Genomic DNA, 20,875 nt, shown 5'->3' on the forward strand with positions numbered 1-20,875 from the left:
GAGGAACATTTGATTGAATCTACAATCTAATGCAAATAATACAAATTTTAAAAATTATTTTAATCTCGTTAAATCAGCATCTCCCAAACCGTCTGCATTTTTTTTTTACTCGCTGTTACACTCATAGAACTTTGCACTTTCTACAATATGCACTTTTTTCCTATATGCATTTTTGCAACGTCTGAACCTGGTCAACGTATGTTTAAAAAAAAATCCAGCATGTATATATATCAAAGAAAAAAAAAAACTGCTGCTAAAAGCCCCACGATCTAGGCTGAAAACAAAGGGTGACCATATTTATTCAGTTTTAGTCCCAACACAAGTTCTTTTCTACTGTCCCTATTTGTACAGACAAGCATTTGTACAACTTTTTATTCCTTCTCTGATGCAGTTATTTTTCTTTTTCAAGTTGCACTGTCTTTAATTGTGTTCTTTAAATGATTCATCCAATGTTACGTGCATTTTTAATGTCATGTTAACCACCCTATAACTCCAGGTTTAAAAGTTGCTATAGACATAAAGTTCATTACGATTAAGAATATCTTGCACTGTCATGAGACATTACTTTTTCATAAATGAGCCAAAAGTGCAACATCAGTTACACAAATGTTTTTAATACACCTAATAAGCTGTTCTTTGCAAAAATAAACTGTATTATTGTTTTCACAAGTTATTCTTAGGAATGATAGTTTAAACTATATTTTGATATTTGCATGTTTCTTACTGTGGGTTATTTTAAATGCTGTCTGACTGCGTGGACGCACCGACAGGATGCTGCTTAATTTTGACGTGACAACAAAGCAATTCTCCTTTTTTGTTACATCTTATTGCATAATACGTGTGTCAACTCATCGCAGGCGCATTTAAATCATGTGCAGGCCTGCCGGTCACCTCCTTTAGCGGGATATATGTTTTAAGAAGTCACGAGTAGAGTCCTGTCCGTCTCTTAACATGAGGTGCACTTGTTTTGGAATTTGATTGGCCCAGAAGGCTGCTGACGCCCCGCCCCCCAGCCAGCGGCGCCGTCCGATTGGTCGCCGGCGTCGCCTGTCTTGGGGACATCAGGGGAGGCACGAGTTGGCCCGTAAGCCTGCGCTGCGAGTCATCAGTGTCGGACACGTAGTGGGAACGAGCAGGTCCCGATGCACAAGTCACGGCAACCCTGGGCGGAGATGAAGGCGGACTCCGACTGGCTCTGATTTTTAAAAGCCCTTTTCATTCAGGAGGTTGCTTGCCGATGGTTATCAATATGGCAGATCCGTTATCCCGAACACCCACCGCTGCAAAAATGGCGTCACTTAACCGGGTCCGAGCTCTGGCGATGATTTTCTTAACTGTCACCGGCTGTTGTGTCGCCCCGACAAGTGGCAAGGAAGGGTCCGAGGAGACCGTCATCATCGGGCTCCGACTGGAGGACACGGACGACATTTCCTTCATGGATCGGGGCTACCTGCGGGTGAGCGAGCGCTCTCGGGTCAAATTGAGGGTGTACGGGCAGAACATCAACAACGAGACCTGGTCCAAGATCGCCTTCACGGAACACGAGCGGAGCCGGGTGGTGGGGAGCCCTGACAGCTCCTCGGGGGATAATCAGAGCCAGGAGGACTCGTCCGGCTCGCATCCCTGCGGTATAAGGACTTCGGATATAATTATATCGCCCAGCATCATCCTGAACCGAAAGACATCCGGAATAGTTGAAATCGAGGTCAAACCGCTGCGGAAGACGGAGAGGAGTAAAGCGTACTACCTCTGCATCGCCACCTCGACGCCCGCCGCCGCCGGGATGCACGACCCGTGGACGGAGAACACCTGGATCTACCACGACGGGGACGACACCAAAGTGATAGTGGTGGAGGAGAAAAAGTTCCTGCTGCCTTTCTGGCTCCAGGTCATCTTCATCTCCATGTTGCTGTGTCTGTCCGGCATGTTCAGCGGCTTGAACCTGGGGCTCATGGCTCTGGACCCCATGGAGCTCCAGATCGTCCAGAACTGCGGCACGGAGCGGGAGAAGAATTACGCCAAAAAAATCGAGCCGGTCCGGAGCCAAGGGAATTACCTTCTTTGCTCGCTTCTTCTGGGGAACGTGCTGGTGAACACCACGCTGACCATCCTGCTGGATGATATCGCCGGTTCGGGCTTGATCGCGGTGGTCATGTCCACCATCGGAATAGTGATTTTCGGGGAGATCGTGCCCCAGGCCATCTGCTCCAGACACGGCCTGGCTGTGGGCGCCAACACCATCTTCCTCACCAAGTTCTTCATGCTGCTCACCTTCCCGGCGTCCTACCCGGTGAGCAAGCTGCTGGACTACCTGCTCGGACAGGAGATCGGTACCGTGTACAACCGGGAGAAGCTGCTGGAGATGCTGCGCGTCACGGACCCCTACAACGACCTGGTGAAGGAGGAGCTGAACATCATCCAGGGCGCGCTGGAGCTCCGGACTAAGACCGTGGAGGACGTGATGACGCCGCTCAGAGATTGCTTCATGATCCCCGGGGACGCCACCCTGGACTTCAACACCATGTCCGAGATCATGAAGAGCGGCTACACCCGCATCCCCGTGTTCGAGGGCGAGAGGTCCAACATCGTGGATCTGCTCTTCGTCAAGGACCTGGCCTTCGTGGACCCGGATGATTGCACGCCGCTCAAAACCATCACAAAGTTTTACAGCCACCCGTTGCATTTTGTGTTCAATGACACCAAGCTGGATGCCATGCTGGAGGAGTTTAAGAAAGGTGAGGCAGCCTGTCACCGCAACTTTATTTTCCTCTTTTTTTTTCTTTTCTTTTTTTAAAATTTCCTGCAAATGTGATGAAGTTCCAGGAGGCTCACATTGTGCCTGATATGCTGCTTTGGATAAGGTTGCATCCACAGGTCAAGTTGTGTGAGTGGGTGAATCCAAAATGTCTAAAAAAAAGAAAAAAATTGTAGTGAAGGAAAAAGAAGATGGAGAAGCTTCAGGAGTTGAGGTGCTGCTTCCTGCAAAGAGGAGAAGGTCCTTATCTTTTCTCCATCACTTACATTCAGTGTTAATGTTCACACACTTTCTCTCCCTCCCTCCTGCCACCTCCCTCCTTCACTCTTTCATCTCTCCCTTTCTTTCTCTCTCCCTGATTTGTAAATGCATTTAGGACATGTGGGAATGGTGCAATGGTGCTGTCGAGGTTATCAGGTGGGGGCATCTTGTTTGAGAACCTGCTTAAATCCCCTCTCTGCCTTCTCTTGTGCTTGCCTCTGAGTGATGGTGCCGATAACTCCTTTTGTCCGGCCCTGGAATGCAGTCGTGTGGATAATGAATAACAGCCTCTAACACCCTCCAGCCTCCATGTGTTGTATGTGTGTTTGTATGCGCATGGCATTTGAGAAAGATGTTTACCTCACCCATGGTTTTATCTGATGTTTTGTTATTTTGCATAGCCAGCCCTCTCTCCCTGTCCTCTGCTGTCCCTCCTCTGACTAAGTTCCTCCTGACAGGTGTTTTGTGGATTTATCTGGATACACACCTGTCAGCAGCTTCTTTTATCAACCCTCCAAAAGAAGCCTGATTGATGAATTGCGTGCTCATTAGAATATTCACTTTAAGAGCTTTAAGCGGATTAATTCGGTGGAAAAACAGAACAAATCATTGAGCTCCATTACCAGAAATTAGGTGTAGCGCTCTGTGCCAAATTAGCATTGCATAATATACTAGTTGGGGGGTGTTTGTTTGTTTTCGTCACAGCTGACTAGTTACAGACGTGCACCAGTTTTCTGGGAGAACAAGAAGTGTACTGCCATGTTATGTTATCTGAATATTACCAGATATGAACCCAGCAGCTTCTCTCAACCAGTTTCAACATCTCTTGTGACAGTGTTCATGTAACTTTTTTAAGTTTATGTCTGATTTGCAGGTGTGTATATTCACAAAAGAAGACGTGAAACTAAAAGTGAGGAGCTTTTATCAAAAGTAACAATCTTCTAGAAATGTCTCTGCAACTGTTTTGATGAGATTAACCAGTTTAATAAAAAAATAATGGACAGAGTTGCTGATAATCATTCGCTGCAGCCATAATTCAGAGACACGGAAACTTGTAATAAGTTTTTATTATTGAAGTGAGTGAGATTTTCTACTCTTGGGAGCAAGAATTTCTGTGCAGATGGAAGACCAGTCACTACAACTGTACACTTGTACTGCACCATATCATTTGTTTTAAAAATTTGATGCACATCATCAGGAATAGTGACATTGGTAGTCCAGTTTTGCGTTGTTATCCGTGTAAACTGTTCCATTCTATATCCTTCGTTTGTTCTGCTGTCATCACTACATCACTAATAATGCAAGTGTTTAGTGTTGCAGGATTGCAGGACAACATATTTTTTTGCAAAAATGACAGATTCTTAATTTTTTAAAAAATAAAAAAATATTTGGCACATAAGCAGCGTAAACACACACTGTCCAAAGTTGCAATAAATACTAAAAGTCAGATGTTGCAGCATTTTGACAGGAAAAATCCCAGGATTACAAATGTGTGCAGATTTTTTACACTGGAAAATATATATTTTTTTCCTTTAGGTAGACAGAAATTTAAAATTTTGTACTGATTTCAAACTGCTCCTTTCACAAGTACTTTCAAGAAACTTTTTCTCTCTGATAAGGCCTCATTCATGCATATAGTCATTTTAATTTTGATAAGTGTTTTGCGCCAAAACAAGATGAGGTTATAAGAACTGTCATCATGAACTGTTAACTGTCGCACTAATACTATGCAGCAGTCCCCAATTTGTGTCTTGATTCGTTAGGAGTTTAATGGCACAGAAACACCTGTGTGCACCTACTGCGTCTTTCCAGCATCCAAACACTTGCTAGCTACATACCTTACACTGATACTTACCCAAGTTTGGCTTTAGAATGAAAATCAGTGCAGCACAGGTCGGATTTTGTTGTTAATGTCGCCGGCCTAAGCAGCCTTGGCACACATTTTGTTTGAAATACTCACCTGCCGTGAGCTTGGGTGGAAATGTGCCCATAATGCAATCCAAGAGTATATCTGCGACATTATTTTGCACATTAACGGATGCGGCGTCTTGTTTTATAACTGAAGCGTTAGCTCTGTTCATCTCAGATTCTTGCTGCAGCTGTGTTTTGTGAACTGTGTTTGCGTCCTCCCACCTGAAGAGAAATGCTGTATGTTCACATCATATTGCAAGCGTGCTCAGGTTCAGCTCTGCCGTGTGGTAGCTGAAGGCTGGAGTGTTTCCGTGGCTGGCTGTGCACCAGAGGGAATTTGCCTTCAGCCCCCTCATGGAAGTCATAAGCGACTGTTGTAGGGAGGGCTGCGGGGTCAAAGTTTCCTGTCAATCTGGCTCTGTTCACAGCGCACGCTCAGTTCAAAGTGCTTTGTATTGTAAGTCATTGTTAATTAATTTGATGCCGCTTGCGGAGCTGCATAGTCGTCTGAAGTCTGTTGCAAAAAAATCAAACACGCCACCTATATTAGAGACTGTGTTGGAGCAGATGTTGTATCTTTGCATAGGATCAGAACTTTCTGATGAGATGATTTTAACTTTACTACATTACATAATTCACTGTAATGCAATTCCACCATTAATTAAGACTTGTAAAATCTCAGGCAAGACAGGTTAATTTAGGCATTAAAATACACAAGAAACCAGCTCAGTTTTGGTCACAGGCCCTAGGTCAGGGGTTACAGTCACATTCATGCAGGAGCTTTTTTAATGCAGGCAGACACGCCTCTGGAAACTTCTGACCCCTTCATTAATTGCTTTCTGTCTGCCACCGCAACAATTACCGTCATCCAGGGGTTGCTTGTCAAAGCTGCAGGTTTACCGGTTAATGAGTGGGCCAGCGTGTGCCATTTGGGACCAAACCAAGTGGCTGAGTCAAAAACAAGAATGTAGCTGCCCTTCTGACTTCGAGGTATGTGTAATATTTCCGAAGCTATTCACTCACTTACATGCAGTGGTACCAGCTCTGTGAGAGGAGGCATGTAGGCATGAGGGCTCAAATCAGGTTTTACTTTCTGCCCCTGGGGAGGGCAGGCCACTTGTCTGACATCAGACGCAGCAGTTTGTCTTATTTCTGTCTTTTTTAATTGTGTGCCAGTGAGAAATATAGTGTTTAAGACTTGGATTTTTATGACCTTTCTATGAGCCTTTGTCCACTGCTCCCCTCTCATCTGAAGCCTGTTGAAATAGCCTCATGCTAAATGACCAGAATTTCAATCCAATGTCCCACTATCTTATATTCAACCACTGTTCCATCCCCTAGGGTATAGATTCTTCACCGTTTAAGAAGAAGGTCCTCAGTGTAAAAAAAAAAAAAAAAAAAAAGAGCCTACATAAGGCCTGGCACGTCTTGAACTAGTTCCCCGATTGCTGCAATATAGGCCAATCTATGCTTAATTCAGATTCAGCAGCCTTCACGGTCTCTTTGCTCAGTACTTTGTCTTAATGTGAAACTCATTTTTTCCCTCTTTTCGTCCTTGTTCAAAGTACTGACAGCACTTTTTGTGTTTTTCTTTAAATCGTTTTTATTCTTTTCTGGGGTGTTTGTGCGGAGCGTATCATAGCAAATATCTAGCGAGCGTGTTGGGAGTGTTTGCCCGGTAACCCTTGGTGCTAAACGCTGCAACAAGTGTTGGGATTAAATGGCATCACGTTGGTAAGAACACTTAATGTTTCCTGATGAGGGACACCCCTTTGAACTCAGCAGGACTCCTTCTGCCAGCCGCTCACTTTATCAGAACTAATTACCTTGAATCATTTCGGTGTACTTGGTGTTTCTGCAGACGGCATTAGTAGTAGATTCTTCTCATGTAGAATTTAATTGCATGTAAAAAAAAAAAAAAGACAAAAAAAAAAACAGGCATGTAGCAAGAACATGCATGTTTCCAACAGCATAACATAGTATGTTAACAAAATGGCACAAGCTGTTAATTTAAAATAGTTATATCTTTATATGAATACTTTTCTTTTTAAAATCACATTGTGTTTTCCGCTCCTTTGTCCACCTATCTATTCTTACTTTTTTTGGCTGCAGCGCTCAATATTATCTACTTACATTTTTCCTTCTCTTTCTATAATTACTACCTGTATATAACCTAAGCAATTATTTGAGTTTTTATATGAACTAAATGCCTTTTTGGTAGCACAAAAACGCTTAAAACCTGCTGTTGTAGCAACCTGATGTTTGGTAACTGTTGTGTTTTTGACTCGGTTTAAAGGCCCACACAGGCTGTTGTACATGTTTTAGCCCGTTTACTAAAAGTCATTAATAAATCACTGCCATCAGTTTTTCCAAAGCATTGCGTGGTTTTGTAGAAACTTTCTGGACGGTGCTGTTGGTGATCCATCACTGTGAAAATTTCATTGCCTTTGTGTCACCGTTAGGTTATGTTTGCCAGCAGGGACGGTTTAAATGTTTTGTTGGTGAATTTAAAGCTGCACTGGTTTCTTTCTTTGTCACTTGGAAGCAGCAGAAACACCTGAAAACACATTTTGTACATTTACACCCAGTACACATAAATTTTCTATTTGCACATCCAGCAGACTGATAATAATGATAACATTCATTTTGAATAATTTTGGATGCATGGAGGTAAATTTAAAGATATCAGTCTATTTAGCTGCTAAATACTCGACTGTGTTTACCAGCTGGTGGCTGCCTTTTACTTCATCCAGACTGACACATGATGTTGTGTCAGGCAAACTCTTATTCCAGCCTCCTGTAGATCCAGATCGGACACTTGTCGATTTTTAATACCTGCCAGGAATAGAAATAAACTGATTAATACTTAAAATTTTGTTTAACAAACTGGCTAAAAAAGTGACACAGACAGTAAAAAGACAGAAAAATGATAAGCATCTATACTAATAACTAATTTCCCTGATGATGAAACTGAATTTTAAACTCAATTAGTCTGAAAGTTAAAAAAAAAACAAAAAAAACAGGCTTCTCTCTAATTTGGATGAGATCAGTTTTCATCCTGGCATCGTGTATTTGCTCACATTATGTTCCATAAACTTCTGGAAGCCTTTGCCTTGTAGAAACTTTAGAGGAAGCTTTATTTTTCGCTGTCAGTCTTGTGATGAGCTGCATTATTTTCTCAGCAGGATCACGGCGTACGCATGTAATATTGGTCTACTGAGTGTGGCTAAAGCTCGGAGTAGCAACTCAGCAGCAGCATTCTTTTCTTGCAAGTTACCGTCCACCTGCCTATGCTGAATGAGGCTACACATTCCTCCTGCTGTGTGGTTATATGCCATTTTATTGTGCTACAGCCTACGCATAATCCTTTTTATATTTTCTAGCTCAAAATACTGTCAAACCGCCCTGGTTTTACAGGATGTCATCTGTTCTACTTTTCACCTTACTGATTTACAGCATCCAGGCATTAGCACAGGGACGGAGGAGGCTGCAGGTGATGCCATAACATAGATGCAAAAGTTAACCAGTGTGTAATTAGTGTTTCTGCTGCTGACGAGCGAGGGTAGCAATGTTTAATTGCTTTGACGACTACATCCGCTCTAGATGTGCAAGATCAGACCTATGCAAAGACTCAGAGGTTAAACTAAGATTTTTATTACACAGACTGAGTGTATATGGAGTTGGTCTGCAGTCTAAGAGTGTTTTTTGTCTGTCTGCTGTTTGGTCCTGAGCGGGTAGTTGTCAGCCAATTTAAGAGTTCATGCAGGAAAACCAAAACAATGAGCTCAAAGATGCTAAAGTGTTCTGTAGAGCTGCCGGGTAATTCTCAATGGTCTCATCTCTACACGCAGCCATCTACATTCTATAATAGCTTTGGATTGTGCAGCGTCAATACTCTTGAACTCAGTTTTGAAGTTAAAGCAATGTAATGTTTATTTGGATGGATTTTGCAATACAAATTTTGTATTTTGCAATTTTTTACAGTAAAACCTAAGGTTTTAAAATCAATCTATATTCTAAGCAGTATGTAAAGTGCATGCTATTTGTAGTTAATGGCATAAAGCCTTAAATCCATCAGTATAGTTGGGACGGTTTTCTTTTGATTCTAAAAAAATGCTGCCAGTGTTGAATACAGCAGTAATATAGTATGTGCATATTAAAGAAACTGCATGTGTGAAGTGATGCAGAAGTAATCGTGTTTATTCAAAAGGGTTCTTAATTGCTGTGTAAAATATAAATGACTGAAGAGAAGGTTGACTTTTGGTGATTTAGATATTGACTGGGTTGAACTCTCGAGTTTGTTGTGTTACAAGACTGGCTTTTGAATTGGCCTACATTCTTCAGATTCTGGTACAACATGTAAGGCTTTTAAGACCCGATTAGTACACCACTTGAGGAGTGTGAATCACGACGCAGTGCATTCCCCAAAGCCTGTCTGATCTGGCATTATGACTTTTCTTTACATTTATTTTTTCCTTGGAACCCCTGTACTACGCATTTACCACTAAATGCAGTCTGTCCACAGTGATTTCAATTTGCCATTAAGCGCTATATATTCTAATATCAAAAAATATGCTTCTGTGCGTAGGCCAGTCTGTACTCACGCCGTTCTCACTGCCCTACAACTCCTGCTTTTGCTGGTCACCAAACAAACAACTGTGTCAGTGTCAGCCTGCTATATTTGGCATTAGCTGGAAAATGCTTTAGCCTCCAAATTTGCCCCACTTGGCAAACCTTGAGTGCAACCAACTAAAGGTACAATAGAAAATAGAGAAGAAAATCACAAGCACAACAAAGATACCTGTTGCTTGGAAGATGACTTCTCATGAAGCGCCACTTTGAAGCAAAACTGTGTAGATTTCTTTTATGGAGGAGTTTTGAACTAAACCTCTGCGATCTGACCTCCTCGCCTCTGTACGGCGGATTTATTCGTATGTAATCCTGGTGAATCAATGGGCTGCTTATAGTTCGCTGACAATGGGCTTTTATGGACATCATGATATGTTTTTATCACTGCAGTTAGCTAAGAATAAGTCACATATTGTACCAAGGAAGTGAGTCGACTGAACCTGAGGCACTTGTAGTAGCAAATATAATGACATTACTGTATTACTGAGGTCTCTGTTGGTCAGAAATCATAGCAAGTGGTTGAAATATCTGAATTGCACACATTTCAAAGGCTACAGCTTTCTTTTTTTTCTTCATTGCTGCATGTCGGTTCACATCTTTCCTTCCTAATAACTTGAGCGCAGACTCATTTGTGACTCACACAACTTCTGGTAGCCTCTGATGATGACTGTTTCTGAAAAATGGCTTTGGTAATGTTCTGTTGTGCATGTAGTTAAGGAGCTGAGTCTGCTTCCAGCACATGTTGCCTAGGATCTGTATCCATGCACTGCTGAGGAAAATTTGTTATTATGCAATCTAGAATGCAACCACCCCCACGTTGCTTTTAATAAGCCGTTTCCCAAAACAGAGATCACACTGGACCTGTGTGCGTTTCTTTTTTTTCCTTCGCTGACAGATCATTTAGACTTTATAACTGACCTGGTCGGAGAGCTATTACCATACCAGCAGACTGAGACACGTGTGCTTGTAGTGGAACAAATTTCATTTGTTGTGACTAATTGCTGGCCTGAATTTAATTCTGAGTTACCTGAGTGGGAGGTAAATACAAAAAATGTTGTGCTCATGCATATATATTTTTTTCTTTAAATAATTTAAATCGCTCACGTCTTGTTTGATTAAATACCAAATAAGCTTCTCTGAGTCATCCATTGTGATTGCATTACAATATGAGATGCTTAAATGATTCAATGCAATCACTATTTCAGCGGCAGAACTCACATTAAAAGAATGAATAGATGTTAAGACCATTCAATCAAGATTGTAATCAGAAATTGTCTTCCAAAGCTAGAAAACCACAAAACCTGAATCTGTACTGTCATCAAGGCAATTTGAAAAGGCTCTATTTGTGTTTAATGACAGAGCTCATCTCTCAAAGCAAAAAATCTATATTTTATATTTCAAAAAAGATCCTGAATGTACTCGTCTGTAAAAAAAAAAAAAAAAAAAAAAAGGACATTCATTTAGTCTGTGGTGAGAGGAAATGTTTATTTTGACTGTAGTTATGTCCTTAAGATATCATCAGGGTAATCTGGGTGGTGTGCATTATGTCATTCTTATGAAATGAAGGGAAATTGCTGCTATTAGTGTCGCTGTATGGTAATTAGGAATCTTATTAGCAAGATGCTGAAACGTGCAAAGTTGTAAAGTTCCTTCTAAATGTCAGGTTTGCTATGAGAATCAGACTCATATTTATCTTCATCTAACAGTCTGTCCTGCTGGTTACTTTTTATTGAGCTCCAGGGCCAGTGATCCGTTATTTTATAAAAGCACTCAGCTCTGATTGAGATAGGCAGGATTTTTTAGCCACTATCGGTAAAATAACATAAATAATATTTCAGCATACTGCAGTACAAGTGATCTGATAAGAAACTAGACTTTTGCATCTCCTTCTGGCTTCGGAATTTTGCCCGTGATGGGAGACTTTGGCAGATGTTGGTGCTGAGCGGGTTTAACAGAGGGTTTTTACTCAGGAGAGAGGCGTGTTAGAAACTGAAAATGTATGTTGACAATTGGTTCAACTGTTTTTGCACGTTTTAAATGCATGCATATAAGGTGCTATCAAAAACTGTGCCTGATTTACCTATGCCATCATCCTAGGTGAAGTAGTCTCCTTGTGCAGTGATACAACTCTTCCAGTTCTTCTGCAGTGTCCCTACAAGTCCCGTTATGGAAATATGCCAAGCACCATCTGTGATGAGTGCAGTGTCAAAACAGCAACCCTTCAACTTAGATTATCCATCCATCCATTATCTATACGCCGCTTAATCCTCATGAGGGTCGCGGGAGGGCTAGAGCCTATCCAAGCCGACTTAGGGCGAAGGCAGGGGACACCCTGGACAGGTCGCCAGTCCATCGCAGAGCTTCACTTAGAGACAGACAACCAAGCACACTCACATTCACACCTACGGACAATTTAGAATCACCAATTAACCTCAACATGTTTTTGGATTGTGTGGGAGGAAGCCGGAGAACCCAGACAGAGAACCCACGCTGCACGGGGAGAACATGCAAACTCCACGCAGAAAGATTCCAGTGCCCCCACCGGGACACGAACCGGCAACCTTCTTGCTGCGAGGCAACAGTGCTACCAACTGCGCCACCCTGCAGCAACTTAGATCATATATAGCGGAAGTCGTTGAAGTCGCAGGGAGCCATATCTAGTGGGGGTGAGGGACGATTGTCTTGTTGTGGCCAAAAAACCTGCATGTAATCACCCCACTGTGATCTGGTTTGGCGTTGAAGCTTCCTCATGCCATTGTGCTCCAGTTTAGGTCTGGATGCTGAATGTTCTCCAAATCCAAGGATGTTACAGCAGAACTTAACGTTGACAGTCCAAACCCGGTGAACTAATTCCTGCTGCACAGCCATGTGAATGTTGAAGAAAACGATGAGCATGCTCCTGACCCGATACACCTTGTGTAGGTTTAGAGTTTACAGGTTCTTTCACTGTGAAAGTTGCTGTTTCTTCCATTGGTAGTAGCTGTAGACCCACCAGTAATGATCCTCAGCATGAAGGTTGGATGACTTTGGCTGCTAACTGACACAGAATGTATCGTTCTCTTCTCCAGCTTGTAAAGATATCGCAAATTTGTAGCTGTCAGTGGCCATAAAAATGCAAGGATCACACAATCTCCTGACTTGTGACAGTTGCTGCTCACACATGTTGCATATGCATGACCCCACCTTGTATACCCGTGATGCTCTGTTTCAAAGACTTAGAACACGGAGGGAAGAGCTGCAGGAGAACGTCTGTATTTCCATATTTCTGCCCGCTGCAGCTCAAACTGGCATCTGTTTGACTTCTGTTGAGTGTCTGATGTGCAGTAAAGTTGGGACTCGATGCTGTCTAACACTCTGGATCTGGTGCAATACGGAGCTACTGCTGCTTCATTTATCTTGTACACCGAGCACCACTTTCCTCCCCACAGCCAGATCCTCTTCATGTGCACTGAAATGCAGTCGTGGAAAATACTCAGAACCTTTACTGAAGTAAAATAGCAATACCACGTTATAAAACGACCTGCATTGAAAACAAAAGTACAATCAGGCACACGTACTTCCAGTATCACAATAAAGTGCACTGTTATTTACTACAGGGTTATTGTTACTGAAACATTAGTATGTATATATCTTTTTACTGTTATAGTTGGTTGATTCTGAGGTATTTTTATTACTTTGTATTATGATTATGATGATTATCAAATGCTTTTGTTTCAAACAAATTTGCACTAATTTGCATTAAAAATAAGGATTGTTAGAAGAGGAAGAGATTCATTTTCTGTCAATCACCTGATAATTTCAGCTCTTTTTGTAATTGCTTTTTAATTGTTTAAGTTACTACAATAGGTTTTTGTAAAGAAACTAGTTCATCAAACAGTCACATAAATGTAATCGACTGAACATTCGTGGAGTTGAAGTATGAGATGGCATGAAAATAAAGTACTGCAGTAAAGTACAAGTACCTCCAAACTGTACTTAGGTACAGTACTTGAGCAAATGGACTTTGCTTTATTCTGTCGCTGCTTCTACACGACTATATCTTTATCTAGTTTGTGTCTAACTTTGAAGCAAAAAAAAAAAAAGGCTCATTCAGACTGTTCCTCAGAGAGGCACAGAAACTGTGCAGCTCGGTCAGCCTGGTAACCAGCTCTGTGCAGCACACTCAGGGAAGCAGAGCCACTTGCTTGTGCAGCAAGTCCCATCCCCCTCCTCCCACATTCCCTCTCTCCCTCTTCTCTCCATATTGTCCTCTTGCCCATTTGCCTCAGTGTTATAAATTACAAACGACACAAACCTCCAGGCCTAATGCCCTGCTATGGACGCCTTCCAAGCTGCACTTTTTGGAGAGCCAAGAGGCTGGCTTCATTGATAACACCGGGCACACTGTCTGTCTCTCCATTTACTGGCAGGAGGAAAAGCCCAAGACGGGCCCTTCACAGGCCCGAAAGACACCAACGCTTTTTTACAATCAGCTGATGGAGTCTAGTTTTCAGCAGAGACCTCAGCAGTGGCAGCATTTCATTTCGGCTGCCCGTGTGAAACGCATCAATAATAAATAACACAACTAAAACAGACCCTGCGTAGAGATGTGGACGCCTTATTATTTAATTCTCATCAAAACTTTATAGATTTGTAAAGTCTGTGGGAAAGTATTGAAAGCCATTTCAAAGGGGGACATTTGTAAAATTCTTACACTGCTGTTTTAGTTTCTGAGAAATTAGCACCAGCCACTCGTTACCATTTATTAGCAAAAGCCAGTGTGCCATGAAGTGTCATTCTCAAAAGTGCATGTGAGCATTTTAACACCATTTCACTCTGCCAAAGTGAGCAAATTCTAATAACTGCTTTGTTCCATTTATAACACCTCATATTAGAGTGTCAGTCTCTCTGCTGCCCTGAAAAGTCCCTGATATTGTACAGTAGGTTCAATGTTCAGATTTAAATATCACTTTCTCCACATTGCAGACATTTTAGCCACCTGATACCTTTTTTTTTCTAAACATACCTCTTCATCCAGGGGGGGGTCATCCCTATCCTATTTTCACATTTGGATGTAACAGCTCCTGTATAAACTCTGACTCAGGGTGTTTGAATGAAATCAACCCCGCTGTCTTCCTTTATGCCACCTGGAAAACTCTTTCTCGCACGCGGCACTGATGTATTATGTAAGCGTGAACGGGGGGAAACAACAGTCGGAATACAACATTTTCAGACCTTCTTCTTCTCCTTGTTCACATCTGAACGAATACACGGAGCGGAGAGAAACCAGATATCTGCCTATGTGTCTTTGTTGTAAAGGCGCAGATGCATTTTTAGGTCATTCAGTTCTCTTGGTATGCCTGCAGTGGAACTTTTCCCTCTCTGGAGTCTCCCAGCTAACAGCAAGGGAGGGAACTGCTAGTAGAGCCCCACTATGGGTTGCAGGCCCCAGCCACTGCTCCAGCTGACCCTTCAGACCCAGATTCAGTCTCTAAGCTTTAACCCAATCCACAGCTCACCCTCCAGCTTGAATTATTATTCCTGTCCAGTTTGCTTCCATTGCACATGGCTGTTTTGAGTGACTTCAAGTTTGTTACTCCTGATTTCTCGCTTTAAACAGACTCGACTGTTTAAACACAGATTTTCCCTTAATGGATAAGAATTGTAGCAACTTTTAAAAGGAAATTGTGATTTTATGAGGAGCAGTTAATCATTAATGAGCAGGGAGGTTTTATGGCCGTTTGAGCTTTACAGAGTCGATACCTTAATTGTTTGAGAAGAATAATTTCAGATAAATTTCTTTGTGGTGTTAATGAACAGTCTTTGTTGAATTCCTTTAACATCCTTCCACTGTGATGGAGGAGTAGTATTTCTAGTTAGCGCAAAATTATGCAAAAATGGACAGAGACCCATTATCACCTATTAACTGGCTGATACAGAGATCAAATGTTAATATATTACTAACATGCCTTTAAGTGATGGGTAATAAAGGTAACAGCACCAGTCATGCACTATGGATTTATCTGAACACCTGCAAGTCAGAACCACGCTTCATGTTTTTGTTCTGTTGCATACATTTAATCCTGTTAGTCTTAGTTTTACATTGTATTTATAAAAGCTTTACATACCTGCGGTCGTCACTAACGTGGGCTGAGTCTGCCAGTACTTGACATTGATTGTTTTGTGAATGAATACGCTTTTTCTTTTCATTGCACTCCTTTGTGCACTGATGCTTTTTAATCTTCAGGTGGCATTACTTTCCCATCTTCTCATATTCTCTCTCTCTATCAGGGGTTTTTCTAGAAAAAAAATTGTATGAGGGAGCACACCGTGTCAAGGGAGTGAAGCGACCGAGGGGGGGGATGGTGCGGTGCAAAGCCTTTGAAAAACTGAAGCTTAAATGGGACATTCTGAGGCTATCTGAGGGAGAAATTTTAGCTCATGAAACTTCAGAAATCAAGACATTATCAACTCTTGAGCAATTGTTGTTTGGCTAGAATTGTAATGCAACTGTACTCTGTAAATGAAAACATGACAAATACGAGTATTGGCAAAACTTCTATTTACTAGTACTTGGAATGTTCTTACATGCTTGTACTGCACCATGATACATATACATGTACTGCTACGGCATCATGTAAGAACATGGCCCAAGTGTTACTAGCCCTTAGAGGTCTTGGACTGTTTTGGCCGTTTTTGCAAACTTTCAGTTTTGTCTTTATATACCACAGAAAAACATGTTTACCATGCCCATGTTTGGTATCTTTTTTTTTTTTCTTTTTTTTTTAAGCACAACATTCTCTATATGATCTGACCATTATTTTTTCACTTTAACCAACTATATTAACATTTTGGGCTCAAAAACACAGAAAAAATACAAAATCCAATTTGAAGAAATGTATTATTTATGACAATAAAAACCACAAACATGCTTAACGAAGCATTTTGAAAGTTGAAAATGTAATCATAGGTAGCAGATGTGAATTTGACAAGGTAAATTTAATATAAAATCAATTAAATACAAATATAATATGGAGAGAAGTTGGCTGTGTCCGAAATCACTCCCTATGCCCAACATAGTGCACTATATAGGGTGCACGCCATTTTGTAGTGTTGTTCGAATTCTCAGTGGTAAATTTCATCAACTACATAGTGCACTCAAAATATCCCACAATGCACCGTAAAAAGTAGTGTACAGCCGATGGTCACTAACCGAGCAATATGGACCGTCATGCATTGCGCGAAAGGAAATGAAAATGGAGATGAACGGGAGCGCGGAAAAATTCACATTTGTTTTGTTAAATTTTATTTTACCCGGACAGTGAACGTCGCTAAAATTGCGGCGCTCGGTTGTGATTTGGACATACAACACCACTTTATTTAAATTGCTTTTAGTTACTGGATCCTGAAGAAACGCTCTCTCATCTGGTATGTACAGCAAAAATGACAATAAGCTTGATGTAATTTGATTTCTTAGCTATGCAATAAACTGTTAATTTGATGTGTTTGAACTACGCTGTTGCAGCACAAATCGCGGCTGGCGAGTGACGTAATTAACAGCTCGAGTAGTGTCCGAAATGATACTTTGCTGAGGTGCTCCCTGTATAGTGCACTACATAGTGCACTATATAGTGATCACTATATAGGGAGTAGGGAGTGAGTGGGTGATGTCGGACACAGCCAGGGTTTTGCTACTTCCTGGTTGACATCTTGGATTTTTGGAGCCAGTGACGCAAAAATCGTCGGAGGGGGGGTGGAACCATAGGAGCAGCGATTGGTCAGACGGATTGAGAGGCAGGCCCTCTCTGCCCGCCCACATTTACCGCCTTCTGCTTGCTTCATCTGTATGGTCGCTGCCGACTGTCAATCAAGCCAGCCACGCCCCTTGCCCCGCAAAATTTTGACGATTTTTAAATTCAGTATTGATTTATTTGTCAGATTGGCCACCTGATCTCTGGACTTGACGATGAAAACAAATTTTTAAAAAATCCTGAGCTGTAGAAATGTATTTCGTGATCTGTGATCACTTCTTTTCCAATTCAAGTCTATGGGAGCCAGGGCTTTTTGGAGCCAGGACTAGCGGACAGAGTGATAATGCAGGTTTTTGACACTTCCAGGTTGGCTTCATTTTTCAGGGCCGGTTGCTACGTCTATCTTTGATACAGTCTATGTGTGCGACACTCGCTGGCACGCACAGCGTTGCCAACTTGGTGACTTTCTCGCTAAATCTGGCGACTTTCCAAATCCTCTTGGCAACTTTTTTTTTGTCAAAAGTGACTAGGGACAAATCTAGCGACTCCTTCTCGTGTTACTGGAGACTGTTCTAGTGTTTTGGAAACTCTGACGTGAAAACACATATTGTTTTGCAGTTACTGTCCTCAGCGAGCAGCGGTGCTGCCGTGAGCTCCTCCGTCCCAGAGCGCTCACAGGCGGCCAGCAGTCTGGTGGTCAGCAGTCCAGCTACAGTCAGCAGGCCAACCACACGCTGGTTTACTTTGCTGTAGGTGGATAATTTAAGTTGGGCTTTTTGTTTCATATAAACGAGGAGGACTCAAATAGACATTGACTATTTTATTTCAAAGTAACCTTCAACCCAGCGTCTTTTTTTTCAACGGCCAAAATGTTTTAGTTGCAGAAATAAAATGTTGCGTTCTCTGTCGCAGTTCATTGATTTCATAAATGCAACACACTATAGTTTTTTATACATAGCATAAAGGTTAAAAAAAAATATATGCAGCGTTTTCTTCATTTTAGATGTCAGAAGGGTTTTGTGGCTCCTGGTGTTTTCTTTTTTGTAGGAAACGGGTCCAAATGGCTCTTTGAATGTTTAAGGTTGCCGACCCCTCGTATAGACGATAGTTTTCCTGTTGTGACGTCTCGAACATGTCATATGATTATATCAGGCCAGCGTGACGGCGGACCTCTAAGGACCTCAATCGGCATTTTGGTAAGAGGACACAAGCCGGGAATATGAGGGCACAGCGCCCCTGTTTTAGACAAACCTCTGATAGTCTATTATCCTCTTCAAAAATACCTGGACAGTGTTGGCATTTTAATGATAATAATATATATTATGTTATGAAACAGGCCGACCATATTTTAATTAAAAAATTGTGCTCCTGTGGTTAATTTTTCCTTTTCACAGCTCTAATGATAGCCTGCCGTAATCTTCAGCAATTTTTTTCAAAAGTCTGAGCCATCAAAAAAGTTTTTACACTAGAAATGAACCAAACTGTGGTTCTGTTTTACCTGGACCCCCTCTCAAGGTTTTGTTGTTTGGTCCAGATTTTGGTCCAGGGGAGGTTTCATGTTTGCAGTGCTAGTTTGGACCAAACTGAAAAGTCTTGACCAAATTAATTACGTATAAAACAGTCTGACTCGCTGAATGTTGACTGCAAGTACAAGCCGGCCATTATTTCAACCAGTGTTGTTCTCTCTTTCCTCTATGTACGTCTGACTTTTTTAAAAATTCACCTCAATACAGCCGAATCTGCCGGGATAGGCTCGAGCCCCCTGCGACCCTACTGAGGATGAAGTGGTGTATAGATTTTGGATGGATGGACCTCAATACAGGAAACAACAGCCTCTAGGTAGCAGCCTACCACACTAACAATTTCAAGTTTTGCAGAAGATCTGGATTGTGCAGCCTGCTAATTTTTTCAGTGAATTATCTATGTTCATAACATTGTTCGTCTCCCTGCATGCAAATGTTTTACCAAAACAATCCCCACCACCATTATCCACCTGTCACTATGACAAGGAAACACCAGAGTCACATCCTTCGCTTAACTTAAGCACAAGACAGTTGTGATTTTAAGAACATTTTTTGCCCCCTATAGCTGAACGATTGTGCAGTGCAGTCAGACCATGGCGTACTGTAAAATGGGCTGCTAAGCAAGACTAGGTATGAAAAGGCCTTGAGTCAGTGTTTAACCTGGAAATGCACTAAAATTCTTTACTTAAAATTTCACCAAAAGGGATATCAAGTGTTAAAATCCTGACTAAAGTGCATATTTACATTTAAAAAAACACCATTATGATTTCCATATTCCGTGGATTTATCTGAGAGTCAATCTCCAAGAAGTCAGTATTTTTGGATGGACATAGATTTGATGAATCTGTGGACGGGAAACGCAATAAAAAAACAGCACAAGGACATTCGTGCAGGTTCCGTGTTTTCCTCCACATTCTCAAAGCTTATTGCACAAAGCACAGAAGCTTTTTTTATTGAGTACTTAGCTCATTCTAGCTTTAAGGATTTGGCCCTGGCTAATTGTCTTTATTGAGGTATTAATTATGAGTTTTAAAGCTCCAAGTACTCTGTGCCAAAAATGCGTGTTTTCAGGTGTTTAATTTTTCTTTCTGGGTCACAAGTGAAGAGTGTGTCGAATGATTCAGCCGCAGTTCATGACGTATTACTGCTGTTGATCGTGGCGACATTCACTCTTAAAGTTTTGATAATTTGTGAGCTATTTAAAAGGCATGCTTAGTGGCCGAAGCAATTTTTACCATGCGGGTGACTTTCTTTCAGTGTCAACACTTTATTATATGGGTTTTTCAATGGTTAAGCACAATATGAGGTGAATATAAGCAGCAGTCATTCAGACTTTATTTGTGTAGCACCTTATGCAGTGATTCTTTACAGATCACTGGCGAACGTATAATAAGACTAATAAGAACAAGATAAATTTGCAAAGTATAGCCATTTGAGAGGTAGCAAATAAAATCAAGAAGGATATATTAATAAAAAAATATAAATACAGTAAAATAAACAATAAAATAAAAAAAATTGTCATAAAACTTTCTGTTTAAACGCCAGGCAAAAAAGGCAGGTGTTACATTTGAATGGAAAGAAATTAACACTTTTCGTTGTTTTTAGATCCTCAGACAGAATGCATAAAAACTGTATGCTGCATCGCCAAAATGAAACCAGTTAAACAAGTGAACTGGTGCACAGTCTGACTCACCAGGTGCAGACTATGTGTAGTACGTCTGCCATTTCCGCCACATATTTCATGCAGCTGAATGTTAACGTTTTCAATATCCCCTTTTTCTGGAAAACAACAGCCACAACCTCCAAGCATCCATGAAAAAACTCTGAGTCTCACATTTATCTTGTCTCTGTATTGCGTCTGATTTTCCTCCAGTTGCAAGAACAAATCAACTTTTGAAGGCACCTCAGGACAGGTTAGACTTTGTCTTGAATGACCATCGTCATCATTTGGAGTTAATTTGCCACGTCTGTTTACAGCAGTGTGTGCAAGTGAAGTTGACGCTGACCAGTGTGCTGAATGAGCTTTTGGGTTCTAAGTTTGATAAATACACTACTCACAATAAGTT

At 41.5% G+C, this 20,875-nt stretch overlaps 1 protein-coding gene across 1 annotated transcript in view; it reads left to right on the forward strand.

Annotated features, from left to right (window-relative positions):
• Window positions 1-1,316: 1,316 nt before the first annotated feature.
• Window positions 1,317-20,875, forward strand: part of cnnm2b (cyclin and CBS domain divalent metal cation transport mediator 2b) — a gene marked incomplete at its 3' end in the record, with an annotated part of 38,704 nt that continues 19,145 nt past the window's right edge. The window contains exons 1-2 of the mRNA XM_008288934.1: window positions 1,317-1,555; window positions 1,595-2,735. Coding sequence (XP_008287156.1) covers window positions 1,322-1,555; window positions 1,595-2,735 — 1,375 coding nt within the window. The remainder of the gene's footprint in view (window positions 1,556-1,594; window positions 2,736-20,875) is intronic.

This window comes from Stegastes partitus, unplaced genomic scaffold (genome assembly GCF_000690725.1).
Source record: "Stegastes partitus isolate 25-593 unplaced genomic scaffold, Stegastes_partitus-1.0.2 Scaffold581, whole genome shotgun sequence".
NCBI lineage: Eukaryota > Metazoa > Chordata > Actinopteri > Pomacentridae > Stegastes > Stegastes partitus.